The sequence below is a fragment of the Carettochelys insculpta genome, chromosome 11, assembly GCF_033958435.1.
Source record: "Carettochelys insculpta isolate YL-2023 chromosome 11, ASM3395843v1, whole genome shotgun sequence".
NCBI classification, from domain to species: Eukaryota; Metazoa; Chordata; order Testudines; family Carettochelyidae; genus Carettochelys; species Carettochelys insculpta.
Genome location: NC_134147.1, coordinates 34,699,236 through 34,717,530, shown reverse-complemented (window position 1 = coordinate 34,717,530; position 18,295 = coordinate 34,699,236). Strand labels below are relative to the sequence as shown.

At 41.4% G+C, this 18,295-nt stretch overlaps 1 protein-coding gene across 1 annotated transcript in view; it reads left to right on the top strand.

Annotated features, from left to right (window-relative positions):
- Positions 1-18,295, top strand: part of ITPR1 (inositol 1,4,5-trisphosphate receptor type 1) — a 269,958-nt gene that overhangs the window by 153,841 nt on the left and 97,822 nt on the right. The window contains exon 39 of the mRNA XM_075005225.1: positions 15,985-16,117. Within this exon, the coding sequence (XP_074861326.1) occupies positions 15,985-16,117 (133 nt within the window). The remainder of the gene's footprint in view (positions 1-15,984; positions 16,118-18,295) is intronic.

Sequence of the window (18,295 nt, the reverse complement as noted above, 5' to 3'; positions counted from 1 at the left end):
GCTGTGTTCCATTTGTTTGTGGTTATTCTCTTCTTAGTGTATATATTAATGGAAACTGTGTAGGTTATAGTTAGAGAATGAGGCTGATTTTTTCCTGTTATTCATTTCACACCATTAAATAAAGTCTCTTTAATCCAGCAGAGAGACTCCTCGCCTTATACTGGTAGGAGGCAACTCGGGGCACTATATCTTTCCAGACTTCACAGAGGCCTTTAAAATAGTTGGCAGCAGAGTCCAGTCTGAAGCCTTGGATGTGCTTTGGTTTTTCTTACGAATTAAGATTTCTCTCTGAGCTGGACTGCTCCCCTGGAAATGGTCTCTGTTTAAGAGAAGTTAATTTATAACATATTAACATTTCAGTCAGGTGCTATCTTTTGGCTTCTATGGGGTTGCAGATTCCCCAAACAGTATGTATAATTTATCTTGGAGAAACTTCAGACAGAACTTGCGATTGTTTAATTGCAAATTAAAGTCATAAAATCAAACTCCCTCTTTCTTTCCTCTTAGTCTCTGGCCCTAATGTTCCATCTCATTCCTCAATAAATCAGTTAGAGTGCAGGCTCAATTTAGAGCTTAGTCTTCTGGCTGCAAAAAGGAGCTTTATTGCTCCCTGATGGAACTGTTCCATGGATGGAGCAGGTGTGTTTATAAACACACAGGAAATGAGCAGTGTCTGTTTATAAAGCAAGGTGCTGGCCATGGGAAGGATTTTGTAAGGACTCTGAAAGGAAGCTGTGGTGTTTCCCATCATAGTTTCTGCTGGCAACTGTAAAAGTGAGGGGGTCAGAGAAAGCAGACCTCCTCATTTTTGGTTTCCCAGCTGTAAAACTCTGAACAGTTCAATTGTTCTGAATGTCTGAATGGTTTTTCACTCACTCCTGCCCTCTGATAAGGCATTCTTTTGGCAAAGTAATATTGCTACTGTATTATGACACCATTCAGAGCCTCTTTAAATATACTTCTGGCATTCTAAAGACAATTTTGGCAAAGGATAGTGTCAAAAATCTCATCTTTCATTCTTTTTCAATGGAACCCTAATGCCACATTCAGACCATTGTTTATTACTTACGCTTGCAATAATGAGGAAACTCTAAACCAAAGTTGTTGGTATCTCTTTTAAAATCCTTTCCATCCTGCAGAAAGGGAGTGCCTTTGTTACTCAGTAAAAAATGCTGGAATTCACCCTGTTGAGTAGGAAATCCCCCGAATAACAGGAAGAATTATCAAGAGCCTTAATTTTGTGGTTGTAATCATTCTGGCTGTGCCCAGCAGCTCTGGCAAAGATGTGCACTGTGCTGATTCACCTGTCAGATCATTTTTCTGAGACATTTGTAATATCAAGGAGTTGTGGTGTGAATTAAGGACACAGTCATAATTTTTATCCTGTTTCCTTGCGTTGATCGGATTCAGTTGGCTTACCTAGAAAACTGTAGTCACCATCTGTGAGGACTAGGGTATAGGAGAGGAGGAGGATGTTGTTGGGTTGTAGGGGATTTTTTTTTAAAAACCCTCAGTTAAATGTAGCCCTTTGTCAGGTGATCCATTTTGGGACTACATATGTGAATGGGATAGTTAAGAGTTTTTACGTAAACTGCTGTGCAACTGCTAATATATCTGGATTCAGCAAAAATTCTTGACTTCCAGGCAGAAAATTGATGGTACTGCAGTGTTTGTGTTTTGCAGGAAACACAGGACATCTAGGGTGCGGAAAAGTTGTGGTAGATCTTTTCTATTATCCAAGAAACCTCACCAAAATAAATGAACAGTACTAGAGTTAGACAGGTTGGAACTTTATGTCAGGAAGTTTTACATCAACACACACATCTCTGAAAACGAGAGAATGAATGACCGCAGAGTGTCATTAAGGGGTTGGATTAGATCTACAAAGCTGCAAATGGCTTGGGAACTGTCTGCTTTGGATCACTTCTTGTCCTTTGACTTACTGCCATTGTGGTGAACAAGAAAAAACCTCAGTCTCAGCCCTCTCTTTCAAAGGGAACCTTCTGCCATTTTACACAAGACTGAGGTCCAAGGTCTGAGGCCAAAAGTATAATTAAGGGTTGGGGGGCTTTCGAGCAGCGTTGGGTAGATTATATGTGGTTGGATGAAAGGAATAGGTGGGGATGCTATGGTCATCTTTGACCTTGTATATCATTACATTCTTCTTTATGTTGAGGATGTCCAGAGCTTTGAATGTAAATAAGGAACAGGAACTCTGTCATGAAAGGCTGAGGGAAAGCCTGTGGGTGCTGGATGAGAGAGGTTTGACCTAGTCAGTTCGGAGATCTGTTTTTATTTTTGTTCTTTGGTGCCTTCTTGAAATAGTTGTTGCTGGTTTTCGCAATCCTTTCTATCTAATTGATGTCATAAATGGAAGGTTATTACTTTCTAGGTGGGAAATAAACATGCCAGATACTGATTTATTTATTTATTTTAAAATACAGTAAAGAAAATGGAAAACCCTTAACTGTGACACAGATTGCAGATCTCCCTAGAAGCTGCTGTGGGCCTGACTGTTACCAGTTACAGTACTTGCATTATCTTGCACTGGTGTGACTCCATTGATTTCAGCAAAGTTGCTCCCAATTTGCACCAGGGTGAAAGGAGAATTTGGCCTTCTGCCTGGTTATTCATGAGGCATCCAGGAAATCTTTTAATTCTTGAGCTTGTTCTTTATTTACCTAAATTCCACCCCCTTCCCATTGTAGCTCAGGTACTAGATCTGATCAGAGTTGTAATGCTGAAAATGGAAGTTTGAGTGAGCATTTTTGTCTTGGGCTCACTGTGATTGAGAATCTAACGTACAGGTTGAACCTTTCTCATCTGGCGCCCTTGGGATCTGACTGGTGCTAAAAGAGAACCTGCTGGACCACAAGAGGACAATATTGTCGAGCACATTATCAACACTTCCACTGCTTATGGGGCTCTTAGAAGACGTTTAGGGTTAGATGAGAGCTAAATAACAGCACAGAACACTGAGAGCCAGGACTGGTGGCTGTGAACAAATCTAAGGGACCATGTGAAACTTGGCCACACCCATGATAAGTGGACCTCTGGCTAACTAAAATTATGTCAGACCATAGATCAGGGTCAGCAAGATTTCCAGATTGGATTGCTTTAATTTGACCTTTTGACCTCTGTTTGGTCTGAGTGCTGGTGATGCTTTTTAAAGTTACTAAAAGCCCTACATTAAACAGCTTCATTAATAAATAAAGATGCAGAGCTTTACCATTAAGTGGTGGTTGGTAGCGTGAGCTGGTTTTCTGTTAACCCACAGGCAGCAAGGCTTTGAGCAAGCTCCTGGCTGCATGGCGGAGGTGGGGTGGGGTTGAGCTCCTGCCTCACATGCCGATGTAAACTGACTCAAGAGCTATTCTTGGTGCCAAATGCCGTGCGTTGCTGACCCTTGCTATAGATTTCCTGACCAGAGAGTGCTGCACTAGAGAGGTTCAACCTGTAATCCCAGAGTGCTGTCAGAAGCTATTTAATTTCTTCTGCAGACTGTCACTGGATTCGAACAGGTGCTACAGACAAAGTAGCCTGCCTTGCTATGTGAAGATAGAAAGCCGTAAGGTACTGGGTAGAGGGGTTTATAAATCCCAACACAAACTAAACTGTATGGACGGAGAAGAGCGTAAAAGAGGAGAGAACTGTTAAACTTCACCTTAAGGGGGCGTTCGGATGATGCTGAATATAACCAAGACATGTCCTACTTTTTTCTTCCCTTCTATATTGCGGTGAACTGCTCCATTGGGCACCTGCCAACATTCAAGCAGCAGTTACATAAGAGCAGGTTTTTTTTTTCCTGGAATTCATGCTCGTTGCTGATGTGTGACCTTCAGCAGTAATTGCCAATAAATGTGGTGGAACTGTTTACTGTTAGTTTAGTCTGCACTGTCTGCCAGTGTCCGAGGCTACAGGAGCAGTTGCAGAAGCTGAACAGTTGCTGTTTCTTTTTACAGTAACATTGCTCCAAAGTGCTTCAATGGACTATCTTATTTTTTCAAATATGCTGTGTATTTGAGAGAGATTGATATAGTTAGCAAAGCATGAAAGAACAGATCCAACAAAATAATTAGCGCCCTTAACTTGTGTTGATGGTGATGGGTATTGAAGGCATTAAGCAGATAAAGTAACTTCTAGTAAAATGTTCAGTTCAACAAAAAGAAGGATTTTCTCTTTTAAGTGGTTGATAAGCAAGCTCCAGAGAAATACACCAGCCAGTGCAGTCTGTGTGGGTGGGATTTTTTTGGTCTTCGAGGTTTCAAGTAGGTGAAAAGGGAACGGAAATCCTTGATTAAAAGGGACTGGTTGCAATAAGCTCTGCAGCGATAAGTGTCGGTGATAATCTATAAAACTACATGGCTACAACTGGATGAAGTTCAGAATGTTTTCTGGTTCTCTGATAGGAGATCGATTAACATGATAAATGCTAGTTACATGCATTTGTAAAGATGAAATTATTTCCCTTCTAGAGAGAGCTCATGCCACAGTCATTGCTGTTTTTGCCTTTTGCACTTAAACAGTGTGTGTTTGAATTGCATCGCAAGTAGAAGAAATTAAGTCTCCAGTTTCTGATCTTTATTTAAGGTTCACTGGAGAGGCTTCAGAGATGTGCGGATGGAACTGACCTTAGGGAGATGGAAGCAGGACTATAGAAATCTTGGGTATTGTGTTAGGAGTGAAAAAGCTGAAATGAGCCGGTATAGCCATGGGGAAGCTGAACCGCAAGGAATGTATCAACCAGATTATACCACCTTCTGAATGTACTGAATGATCAAGTGTGGCCTGAGGAGGCAAAATGGATTTGGCCATATACATATTTGCTTCTCTGTAACCAAGACTAAATGGCTTTTGAAATTTGCAGTTTTGACACTTTTTTTTGTCAAAATTCAGTGAGGGTGATGAGAGAAGGAGGAGGTTTCTATTACAAATATTTCCCATTTCTTTTCTTTTTGTAGAAAAAGTCTGAAACCTTTTTCACAGACCACTCTCTAATCTAACTTTTTTTTTAACCTGTAATTTTTCTACCTGAGAAATGTCAAGAATATCAGGTCTGCTCTCCTCTGTTTTACTGAGGGAATCCATTTCAGATTCAGTTAAGTGAATTGGAAGCTCTCTTAGGCCTTTGGAAGAGTCACAAATCATTAACAGAGAAGTAGCCATGTTAGTCTGTATTCTAACAAAGCACACAAGCAGTCATGTGTACCAGAAAGACTAACAAAATAATTTTATTAATAATTAATTAAAAGGTATAATTAAGATTCCTTTTGTTGTGTTTAGTAGCTGTTTGAGTTAAATGGCGTGGAATCATAGGAATGGAAGGAATCTCTAGAATTCATAAATCCAAGTCCCCTGAAATCATGGCAAGACCAAGAACCATGGTGTAACCTAAACCTCCCTTGCTGCAATTTAAGTCCATTGCTGCTTTTCCTATCATCAAAGGTTAAGGAGAATAATTTTTCTCCCTCCACCTTCTAACTCCATTTTAGGTACCTGAAAGCTGTCTTCCCTTTTCCAAACTAAACAAACCCAGTTCTTTCAGTCTTCCCTCATAGATCGTGCTATCCTTAGTAGTGTTCAGCAAGGTGAACAAATTATTAGCATAGGCTTTAGAGAAGGATGGTCCAGTGACTTAAGTGAAAACTTATGAGCCATCTGGAATTCCCTTCTTGCCATAGAGTTCCTGTATGTCCTTGCAATATGGCAACCTTGCTTTGCCTCAGATCACTCATCTATGAAATGGAGGTAACCTGTCTTTGTAATTGTATCTTCTTTTTTTCCTGCAATATCATTCACTTAACTAGTTTTCCCTGGTCACCATAGTCTGCAGAGAAAACAGAATAGACAAATTCTCAACTCCTCATGTAAATCAGACAAACCCTTAAATTTTTAGGCCATCTGTATAAAGGCAAAAAGAGGACAAAAATTCAGGCTTTCCTTTTTAGGTCTGCTTTAAAGTGGTGCAGTAAGTGCACATTTAGAAGGTTAATTGATTGTACACAAGTGCTGAACAGGTGCATCCATTGTTCAGTCCAGTGAGCTGCTTTTGCTTTTGCCATTCTGTGACAAATGAGGAGTCCCGCTTAGAAACATTCAGATCATCAGTACGTCAAAATGATGGCTAATAATGAAGGTTTCTTCGCCAAACTTGTTGGCAGGGGGAGCTACAGAGTAGGCTGTTTGTGTACATAGTCAGTAACGAGTGAACACTATCATCTTGTAGGCTATGTCTACACTAGAAGCATCTCTCGACAGAAGTTACTGCTGACAGAGCAATCTCGATGAAACCTCTGTCGATGTATAGCTGCTACACACAACTTTCTCTGTCAACAGTGAACTGCCAGGTTGCACTGTCCTCTGGTGATAGAAAGTGGAGTCGCAGCTCTGCAAACAGGGCTGCTCAGCAACCAGAAGCCCCCTCTGTTGACAGAAGTATCTACACTGGTCTTACCTTGATAGCACTCTGTCTTACCATCCACTCCATTTTAGTTCAGCATTTTGAAGCTGAAGGCTTTATCTGTGGTGCATATATGTTACCCAGTACGGCAGTATCTTAGTGTCTTGTCATCTGGAACGTGCTTATCCTGAATGTTTCCTCCATTTTATAGATGAGAGAACTTGCAGCAAAGAAAGGTTGCCATATTGCAAGGTCATACAGGAACTCTGTGGTTGAGCAGAGAATTCCTGCCAGCTTCCAGCTGTTCTCTAAAGCCTGCACTGATACTTTGTTTACCCTGCTGAACACTGATAAGGATGGCATGACACCCTATGCTCAACGTTTTTTGCTCTTTTAATCAGTTTTGATTAAAACAATCCGATCAGTCTCGTTATTCAGTCTTTTTAATCTTATTGACTAATTGCTAAAGCCCTGTTACATTTACAGTGCTGCAGGTGACCTGACCAGTAGGACTTCATGAAGTTCCCATCACTGGAAACTGTTAAACTCTTTCTGGGACCAAGGTTTTCCCCATGCAGTTCGCTTGATAATATTAGGTCCTAAATTAGCGTTCAACCTGCATCCCTTTTCCTATTTAATTTGGAAGATGTGGGACTTCATGACTCAAATACTTCCTCTTCCCACTTCCAGTAAATCACTTTCTTCTACAGGATCCAGTTCACTTCTTGTGGGTTCTTCGTAGCTCTGCCAGTTTTCAGACCTGCAGCACGCACATAGCTGCTTGGGTTGTGTATGGAAAGAGGACAAGATCAAGAAGTGTGGCATTCTAGCTCAGACTCTGATGCTCTCTGTAGCCTGAATCAGGACACTTAATCTTTCAGTTCCAGTTTCTCAGTCTTCGATAAGACCTCCCTTAATTGCTTTAACAAAGGGGTGTGCATTTGAGCTTGTGTTATTGTAAGGAGAATGATTATTAATAAGAGGCCTTTTTTTTTTCTTTACTTTGCACTGTTGCGAGTTGTGTCCTGGCTGCCAATGTGGTCTGGAGAATGATCTGTTTGGCAATTCCAGTATTTGTTGAGCAGCAAGTGTGTGCTTGGTAATATGTACTAGACAGAAGAAGACGAAGTTCCTATGTAAATAAGCTTCGTCCTGTTAACTTTTGTTCTCTGTGCTTGACTGTGCTAAACTCCAATTTGACCAAGACTTGAGTGGCTCATATGCTTTTTAATTTTCCAGAAAATGTAGTAGTGACACAATGCAAGGAAATAACGTGCCTGAGGGGTGCGTGAATCAGCCGGAAGGAAAGTTAGTTCGAAGAAACAAGGAGAACTGCTCTTCTTAATCAAGGAATCCCTTCCAACTGAATGTGAAGATGGAAAATGTCAGTTCTTCTTCTTTCATGAGCAGTGGAACCTCTCCTCCTTAGACTTCCTCATCTTGTTTACCTACCTGTTTTTCCTACTTCATTGCTACTGATACAGGACTGCCAGTCTGAAAACTGATTAATCACAGTGACTCTACTACTAGTTCCAAGGTGCGGGGAGAAGGTGTGTGTGGCGGGAAGGGGTTCTGTGGTTAAGGCTCTGGATTGTCCCTTAAGAGACCTGAATTCTGCTCCTGGCTCTGAAACCAGCATCCTTTGTGACCCTAGAAAAGTCACTTATTCTGCTCATGCCTGTTTTTCATCTCTGAACTATAGGTTGAACGTCTCTTGTCTGGCAACTATTGTGATCCGGCATGATTTTAGTTAGCTGGATGACCACTTATCATGGGTGTGGACAAGTGTGCTGTGGTCCCATAAAGTTTGTTTCTAGCCACCAGTCCTGGCTCTCCAAGTTCTGTGCTGTTATTTAGCAGTTGTTTACAGCTACATGTCTTCAAAGATCCTGGTAAGCAGTAGAAGTGCTGGTAATGCTGCTTGATGGTATTGACCTCCCATGTCCAACAAATTCTCTTGTTTGGCACCAGTCAGGTTCCAAGGGTGCTGGACTAGAGAAGTTCAGCCAGTGCAGTGTGGTGCCTTATTTCTGCTACATGTTGTCTCATTTGTCTGTTTAATTTTTAAGCTCTTTGATGCAGGGATTGACTGTAACAAGTTTGTACAGTGGTTGGCGCAGCAGGTTTCTGGCTTGCTTGGCATTTCTAAATGCTCCTATTTCATAAAGAGTAAACACTGGTGTCTCGTTCAGAGCACTTAAATTAATTACCCATGTTAGAAAGGCTTTATAAGTCTCCTACGTTTGCATTGAATATCTGTGAATTTTACTACGTAATTTGCGTTAACATGATTCACAGCAATTACACGGAAAATCTATTTAGCTCCCTTTAGCATCCTACTTTGTTGCTGATGTCCAATACTCTAATTATAGTCTTTTATTTCAGGAAAACAATGTTTATCTTATAAATGATAGTCCACTGAGAGAAAAGGCCCTTTTGGAAGCCATATCTGTTGGGTGGTATTCAGACAGTAATTTGCTCCCAGTGGGAAGTAAGCCATTACAATAAAATGTGTTAAATTCCTCATATATGTCCGTGTGTGTGTTTGTTTGGGGGCAGAGTTTTGGAAAGGTCATGTTTATGTGTCCCCAAGTTCCATGCGTGCTAATGCAGGTGTAATATGCAGGTGTGCTGTATGCAGATATAAATCAGGATGTATGCTTGTGCATTGGTAGTTCATGTAAGTTGGGGATACGCCAATTTAGCAGGTAAGCTTTGGAAAACCTGGCCTCTGATCAGCAATATCCATGTATGTAGTGAACTTATTTCAGTATGTATAGAAATGACAATTATGCCATAATTCAGCAAGATGATGCAGCTAAAGTGTAATGAGTGACAGAAAATCCATGGAACCTTGTGTTTTTTAGTTGGTTTTTAAATTCTCCTCTCCCTAAGTGTTGACCGTTAGATTCCTGAACTATGACTAATTATCTACATTTTACTTTCAACCAGCTGCCGCAACCTCCAGAAACGGAAAGCTCTGTTGAGGTGTGTCGCCCACCTATATTTGTGAAGCACACAAATATTGGTGTTTTTGAAGTTGTCTGTCTTGTTGGTCAAATCTGTTATTGTGTATTACTGAGTGATGTTGTCAGAGGGACGTACGCCGTTCTGCTGAAATGGTTAAGTCCAGTATAAAAAATATTGGTTCCAATGGGGAAAAAATATGTCTCTTACCAATTCCAAACTTGTTCTCATTATGCGCCCCAGCAGAGCAAAGACTGAAACTTTCAAAGTGGTGCAGGCAATTTGACCACCCATGTTTACTGGAGGAAATAAATTGGAAGCGTAGATCCCTCTTAGTAAAGAACTAGGCTTCATTCGTTTTCATTTCTAGAGGAATTGACAGATCCAAAGTCCTTTCATCCTGTCTGCCAAAAACATGAGATTGGAGATGGGAGAGGAAGGTGAGATAATAGTGGAACTTTACCGTTCAACAAATCCAGAACAGTTGAATATTACAGCTTTAAAACAATTCAGTGAACTAGTAATACTGACCTTCGTTATCATACAACAAGGTCTTAACACCCCTGCTGCTGAATCGATTTCTATTCAACAGTTTATTCACCAGGCACACTTATTTATGAAAACTTAAATTCTTTTGAAACTGTTGTGGTTGACAGAGTATACTACTGATGACCAGATCAGTTTCGCTCCTGATTAAAGCTATATGGAAGCTTAAGTCTTGCTTGTTCAGTTGCCTAGGCTGTGTAAATAATTGGATATGGCTAAGCAATCTTATGGATTTGTTGCAAGTGCATGAAGAGAAAAATGCAGTTTACAGTACTTGGGAGCTTTATTATACATAAAGTTTGTGGTGTAATGTTTAAATGTAAAACTATATGCTTGGTGCTCACAGAATGAATTCCATGAGACGTGGAACACTCTTTGAGTGTTACATCAGTCCTTGCAAACATGATGATGAATGAGCCAAGTGATTTCAAAGCCATCAACAGTATGAGGTACTTGATTTACAAAATTAAGTTTTCATCTGTGGCAAGTTTCTGAAACTCTGCCTCATTTAAAAAAAAATTTGGCTTTCGAAATTATAAACCTGCTATAGTGTTTACTCTGCACAGCAGAACAAAAATACTTTGAAATACTCAAACAGAAGTGAGACATCAGCATTGGGTTTACATGCTATATGTGTTCCACGCTCTCAAGAGACCAGACTTCCATACTGGCCAGAGTGAAGTGTGTTATAATAACACTTCCTCCTGAAAAGAGAGAGTGAGTGTAAGTAAAAGCATGGATATAATGCACATCTGAGTTTCCAAGAGCCTGGCCTCTTTTATGTTTTTATGTTAATGAAAAACTAGGTGGAAACCTTGTGTTTTTACTTCTAAATATGTGCAAACCTGCATGTCCTGTGTAATTTGATGGAGACCATCAAAGGTGATGTTAGGTGCAGATAAGCCCTGAAACTTCTTTTTAGTAAGTTTGTCAGTCAACCTATTTTCCTCTCCTCATTGCTCTCAGCTGAATGATTTTTTTTCTTAAATTTTTCTACTGTTTAGTTATTGTTGATGAAGGTATAGTGTCTTTTTAGTGTTGTACTTTATAACAGAGTTTCTGCATGCTCAGCAGGAGCTTGATCAAAGTCTACTACAGAGGCTGCTGGAAGATCATAAAAGGGTATGTACAGTTGTCTGGTATATTGGCTGCTAAGTACCATTACTCTTCCTTACACCTTTCCTTTTCTCTTAAACTGTACATGCAAGTAGAAAAGCATGTGAAAAATTTATTTGCCTGTTTTCAAAAGGGAACATATTTTCAATATGTTTGGACATCTTAAACTTGTATTTCTAGCATGTAGCACACCTCTTCAATTAATGTTAAATGGACTGTATGTGCGTGTGTATGTGTTTCCCTTGGTTGATTTGGAAATCTCAGTTTCAGGGGTTTGTTTTTATTTTCACACTGTCATTTGGGAGTTTAGCCTCTTGAGACTGGTAATATCATACCACTTTCAAGCCCATGGAAAAGGATAGGCAGGCCTACATAATTAGCTTGCCTGGCCGCAAAACAACCCGTTAGCTTTATAGCAAAGCAGTTTTCAAAATCAGCACTTCAAGTAGAGTCCAGTTCATTGTGGTGTTTCCCATTTTTGCCTGCTACTGTAGTTAAGTTGCTGTTGCTGTAATACTTGCTTCCTAATGATAAAATTTGCCTTAATCTTAAGATTGTAACTGAAGGGTGCCTGTAGATTTACAGTGTCTTACCTGCTGAAAGGTTTTCATCTAGCAGAAGATACCTCCTGTGTACACACAGTGCCCTATTTATCTATACTGTGCATTGGCCACAATAAAATTTATAATCCCTTATCTATTGTTAACCAGCAGCTTAACTCGATGGTAAATAAACAGGAAACTGAATGTCCCTGAATGTTTCTGAATAGCACGTTTCGTGTACTCAAACATCTAATATGTGTGTGCCTGTTATATTAACATGATTTGAAAAGTGTTCCAAAGCCTAGTGATGTTAGCTGAATTAATGACCATGTTTGGGAAAATATTTCCTCTCCCCTTTTATTTACATCTTTTTCTCAGGTGCTTGTTTGATAGCTCAGAGCTTTTTAGTAATTACTTCAAGAAAATGATGTTTTTCCTCCCATTGTTCTTGAATTGGAGCTCCAAGTGGTATTGAAAATGAAAACCTATCTCCAAGCCTTTGCAACTCTGGATGAGCATTTTAATAGAAACTGGAATCACTTGACATATGATTTCATATGGCTTCTCAGGCTATCATACTCTTCCATGAGTGTCACTATTTTAGAACTAGTCCAACAATAGCAAGAAGGTGGAGATACTACAAAAGGCACACTCAGATATTCCACTTGAGCTTTTCTCTTGCCTGAAATATTTTTGACCCCTAAACTTCAGTCATCAGATTCTTTTTTTCCCCCCAGTTGAGTAGAAGTCAAAGCAAACTACCTATATCCGAAGAACAACCATTAACCTTTAGAAGATGACAGGGTGGGGGGAAGTTTCTGGAACAACGATATTCAGAATGGATGTGTTTAAAGATCATTCATAGGTAATAAAAATACCATTTTAAATACCAGTTGCTGTGGCAACTGCTAGTTAATTTGACAGACGGGAAAGTGGTAATGTGAAAACCCTGTTGCAACTTAATTTTGGCATAAAAGGGTGTATAAATGTCAAGTTTCCCATCTGAGTGCCCGTGTGGAAAACAGCATAATTTGTTTTATCACCTGAGTTGATCCTGTTTGGTTATTCACCCTTCCGCAGGTGAGATGTCAGTCACTACAGCGTGTATTACAACACTGTCTTTTTATTGGCCATCAAAACCTTGCACAGTGTGATTCTATTAGTGGGAAGGGTTGAATTAATCCCTGCTTCTTTTATAGTTTCATAAACCATCCCAACCCATGACCAGAAATACAGGCAACTAATGGTCTTCTCCTAGTATCATGTTGCTAAGGAGTTGGTGGGAGGAGTGCCCCTGTGAGTCTTTTTTGTTTTTAATTTTGGGAGCACATTTGCTGACAAGGCCACCTTTTAAAATGTGTTTTGAATCTTAGCCCTGAAGTGAAGCCGACTGCAGAAGAAGGAAACTTTTTTTTTTTTCATGCTAATAGTTCGGGCCCTACCTAATTTGTGGCTATGAAAAATGTACTACAGACTGTGAAATCTCTCCTGTGAAATCTGGCTATAATAGGGAGGCATTGTCCTGTGGTTCTGTCCTGCCTTCAGAGTTGAGCAGCTGAAATTAGCAGTAACTAGCTGGGTGCCTAATGCTGAAGGCAGCACTAGAGCCAGCAGATAGCATCGAAATGAGGGTGGCATTTGGTGTGTGTGGAGAGGGGAGCCCATCACTTCTGGGGCAGGAACAGCATTTCAGTGTGTCAGGGGGACACTATGGTCAGTCCCAGCTCCCCTTCTCACACCCATTTAGAGCCAGCCAAAGGACCATTCAATCTTTGAGTGCTGAGCCCAAAGCGAGGGAGCAGCAGGCCTCGGGAGCCCTGGTAGCTCCTACTGTGCTCTGGGCTCCAGCTGCTATTCCTGGTTGGGATAGAGAGGGATGGGTTTTTCCATTTATTTTGCATCCGCTGTTCCCAGAGCTGCGCCTCTGGGATTCTACCTCAGCTGCAGGGAGCAACATGTCTGCTGACTGGCAGCCTAGCTCCGAAGGCAACACCACCTCTGCAGCACAGAAGTGAGGGTGGCACAGTATGGTATTGACGCCCTTATTTCTACATGGATGGTGCTGGCAGAACCTTTTGGGTTTGGACCCCCAGGGTTATACCACATTCACATTTAATATTTAAGTATTTGAACCATGGGAGTTAGTATTTTCTAAGTCCCATGACTGTAAAATTTACCAAACGGTCATGAATTTGGTAGGGCCCTACTAATGGGGTGTGGGAATAATTTTGAAATCTGATGCTAGATGCACAATGCCTAAGGCAAACGGTGTAGTCATTAGGCATTCAATATGGGAATTATACAGTAAACTCTTTCATAGCCAGCAACCCTGGGACCGGGAAGTTGCCAGATGATCAAATATTCTAGTTAGAGAGCAGCTGTGGGGAGGCACAGGCATGAGTTAGTGCCCCCCCCCCATAAGAAAATTCAGCTCACCCGCCCCCAAGCACCAGCTCCTGCCCAACCACTGCCCTGTTTACCTTTTGGCGAGGACAGCAGGAGCTGCTTGCAGGGCTTGAACATGGTTGTGCTGTGAGCCGCTTGCAGGGCTCTCATGTGGCTGTGCCGTGACCCGCTTGCAGGGCTCACGCATAGCTGTATGGAGTGAGGAGCCAGTCTGGGCAGTGGATGCTGGTGGGAGAGCAGAGGAGCCTACTGGTGGGATGCCGGGCAGGTGCTGAGTAGGCCAGCCCCTGAGAGGTGGGGTTGCTCTGGCACTCATTTCTGCTCTTCGGCAGAGTAAGAAGGAGAAGCCACATCATGGCTCAGGGTTATGCTGGCTACATGAGAGTTCTGGTTGATCAAATACTGGATGAACTAGAGTTTACTAGAAAAAGCAGCTCTGTTCTCCAACATGATGGGGACAGACTAGAAGTTTCCAAAAACTGTTACAGGATTCTTAGCTTTCAGGTAAGCTGCCCCTCATCATTTGTTGAAGACTGCCCAACTTAATGGTTTCTCATCCAAAGCATAAATTTGAGTGGTGTATGTTAATAGGTCTATTTCATAACTGTTCGTCTGTGTGTTAAAAATCATTTCTGAAGTTTTTATACGGACACTTCATTTGTACAGCAGATGATGTCAAACTATGTTAGGGACATTTTGGATGAATGTGGCAGACTCCATTACTTGGCTTATGAACTCTAATATGATGGGCAAAATGATCTTCGCCAATGGAGTTCAAGGTCATTAGGCTGTTTTGATTTGTTCTAGGTTGGATGTTTTTCCCCCTCTTAAACTTTTTTCCTTAAGTCTTCACAGCCTCTTCATCCTCCCCTACATCCTGTATTAAATTGAAATATACTCCCTGACCAATACTTTTACAGCTATTTGTCTCTCTCATTACCTCTAAAGATCTTTAAAGATTCTGAAAATACCTGCTGTACCTGTTCATTGCTTGGCATGGTAACATTGCTTATTTCACCAAAATTACTATGCAGCTTGTAGACATAGTACTCCGTCATGGTCTCAGCTGTGTCAAGGAGAGTTTCTTAATGATATCCATGTGAGCAGCATTAGTCCTTTTAATGGTGGCTCCAATTTGGAGAGGTATTCCACGCTGTCATCTTAAACTGATGAACTCAGAGCATCTTACCCAGAGTAGAAAATTGTGGCCTTCTGACTTGGAATATAGTTGCAAGGCTACACGTTATTGGAGAATTGATATCCTGCAACTTGTAAGATCTTGCATGCTAGGATGCTGGTCAAAATGACTAATCGTATTTGCTGCAGGGAAACTGCTGTGCTTCTATTTGCTAGACTAAAAAGTTGGAAAACAGTAAACTATTGGTGGAGCTGGGGTTAAACAAAGAAGAGTACTGTCAACTAACTTTTAGTCATTTTGGGTGAGAAGGGTGTTTCAGCTATATGAAGCTTGTAAAACAGAGTCTGAAGAGATGGAAATATTCTCATAACTAGATGTTATCTTAAACCATGGATTTGTGTATATTCCTCTCTTTTGGTACCCTTCTTGACCGAGTTTTAGCTGTCCCCTTATCTCTCCGTTTTCTGTGGGGAGGTTGGGTTTTTTTGTATCACACATTGTGTCAAATTTCACGTCTGTTTTGAAGTTGACCCTTGGGTCCTTTTTAGTGGACAGTAAAAATGCAGCTATGGGATAAAATCTCAATATTACACAAACTGGAATATTTTAGTGTGGCATGTGAACTTGAGTGATCATTGGTATTTGGTACCCATGTACTCAGCTGAGGCTGGTGGGATGGGTCTATGCCTAGTCTGGTCCAAAAATATGGTAGGATATTTGTTTCCTTTGGGAACCTTCCTGGTTTCAATCCTCCCATCTCTTCCCCCCTTCCTTTTGATGGTTGATCGTTCATTTATGCATTGGATTTCATTCGTTCATTTATGCATTGGATTTATGCAGTGCTGATTTCATTACCTCTTTGAATTAAGGGTGAAGCACTCAGGCAAGTTTTGGTCAACCGTTACTATGGCAACGTCAAACCTGCAGGAAGAAGAGAGAGCCTTACAAGCTTTGGCAATGGCCCCTTGTCTCCTGGAGGCACTAGCAAGGCTGGGGCAGGAGGTAGGATGTGCTGCCTGCTAATTAGTGATTTCTGTGAGTCTAGCCTGCCATATTCTCTGTACCTGTTTCTGCCTAACAGTCTGAATGTTTTACAGGTGAGGGAGCTTTTTTCCTCTGAGGCTGCACCACCCCAACCCCTCCATGCCTTTTTCAGTTGCATAGAAAATGATAACTTATTTCTGTCTGTAAACAGTTGGATTGGGAAGAAGTTTTGCACTTTTTTGATGTTATGCTGTAGTGTTAATTTGAAAAATCATCCTAATTTTTTGGAGCTCCTCTGGCTTGGCTTTGCTGAACACTGTAAAGATGAGCATCACTGGATAACTTACAGCTGTCTTTATTCATATGGACTCTAGAGAAGTCAGCAAGCTTCTAATGGATAAAACAAATGCTGCTGTTTGAAAGAGCATGATTTCAAATTAAATGTGTAAATGAACATTTTTCTTCTGAGCTGTGGTTGGTATAAGTTCCTTTTGTTGTCCTTACCATTTACCATATCTGAGACCCCTGCCTTGAATAAAATTGCACTATGACTACATCTACACTAGCCAAAAGCTTCGAAATGGCCATGCAAATGGTCATTTTGAAGTTTACTAATGAAGTGCTGAAATACATATACAGTGCTATATTAGCATGCAGGCAGCCCCCGCACTTCGAAATCGACGCGGCTCGTCCAGATGGGGCTCCTTTTCGAAAGGACCTAGGCTACTTCGAAGTCCCCTTATTCCCATCTGCTCATAGGAATAAGGGGATTTTGAAGTTACTGGGGTCCTTTCGAAAAGGAGCTCCGTTTGGACGAGCCGCGCGGCAGCGAGCCACGTCAATTTTGAAGTGCCGCGGCCACCCGCATGCTAATGAGGCACTGAATATGTATTTCAGCGCTTCATTAGTAAACTTCGAAATGACCGTTTGCATGGCCATTTCAAAGTTTTTCGCTAGTGTAGACACGGCCTATATGTTTTACATAGTAAGTTTTGCTGCAATTCATTCTCTTATTTTCAAGACTAATGGAAAAATTGCTCATAAGGGCAGTCTTACTAACTGTCTGTAAAGATAAATCTGACTACTGCCTAAAGAGGTGCTGTCAAAGTTGATTGTAACTTATATGGTGCCTTTAATTTTGATTGCTTTGTCCTTGATATTAGTAGCATTTTTATCAAAACATGCATTTTTCTTTTCAGAGTAAATAAAATGTCAGTGTTCCCATTAAAAATGTGTTCATAATGCTGTATTTTTTGTTCTCCTTATTCTCCTTGCTTCTGAGGGTAGGACAAGGTGCAATGAGCTTAAACTGCAGCAAGAAAAGTTTAGGTTGGACATTAGGAAAAACTTCCTAACTGTCGGGGTGGTTATATGCTGGAATAAATTGCCTAGGGAGGTTGTGGGATCTCTATCACTGGAGATATTTAAGAGCAGGTTAGACAGACATCTATCCAGGATGGTCTAGACAGTGCTTGGTCCTGCCTTGAGGGTAAGGGACTGGACTTGACCTCTCTGGGTCCCTTCCAATTCTAGTGTTGTATGATTCTCTGATTTCTTTCTTCATTATGTGCAACCTGCTCATCTCATTCTAAAACCAATAAACTACCCATCTATCCACACACAAGTCCAATTATCTTAGTTTCTCATTAGCTAGGCCAGTGATTTTCAAACGGTAGTGTGTGACCCAGTAATGGGTCATGAAATGAGAAGCACTAGATTGCTTTGCTGTAGAGTGATCAGGTGAACAGCAGGGTTGCTAAGGCAGGCTTCCTGTCTGTCCGGGCACTGTGAACCACACAGCACCTGGAAGCCGCCAGCAGCAGGTCCCTGGGCCTAGACAGGAGAGGCTGCAGCTCAGGGTACTGCCCCAAATCTGCACTCTTTGTCCGAGAGCCAGCCAGTGGAAATTGTGGGGTGGTAGCTGTGGGTGAAAGCAGCACACAGCTGTTTGTATTCCGCCGCCTAGAAGCCAGACCTGCTGCTTGCCACTTCCAGTGCACCGCACAGTGCTAAGACAGGCAGCAAGCACCTGTGCCACGCATTTATTGGGAACCTCTGGGGGAAACACTATGCACCAATCTGGTGTCTGAGTCCTGAGCCACCACCTGCGCCTAGCCCCACCCCAGAGGCCACATTGCAGTCAAAAGATAATTATGGAAGGTCATGGGCATCAACAATGTTCTTTAATTGAGCCCT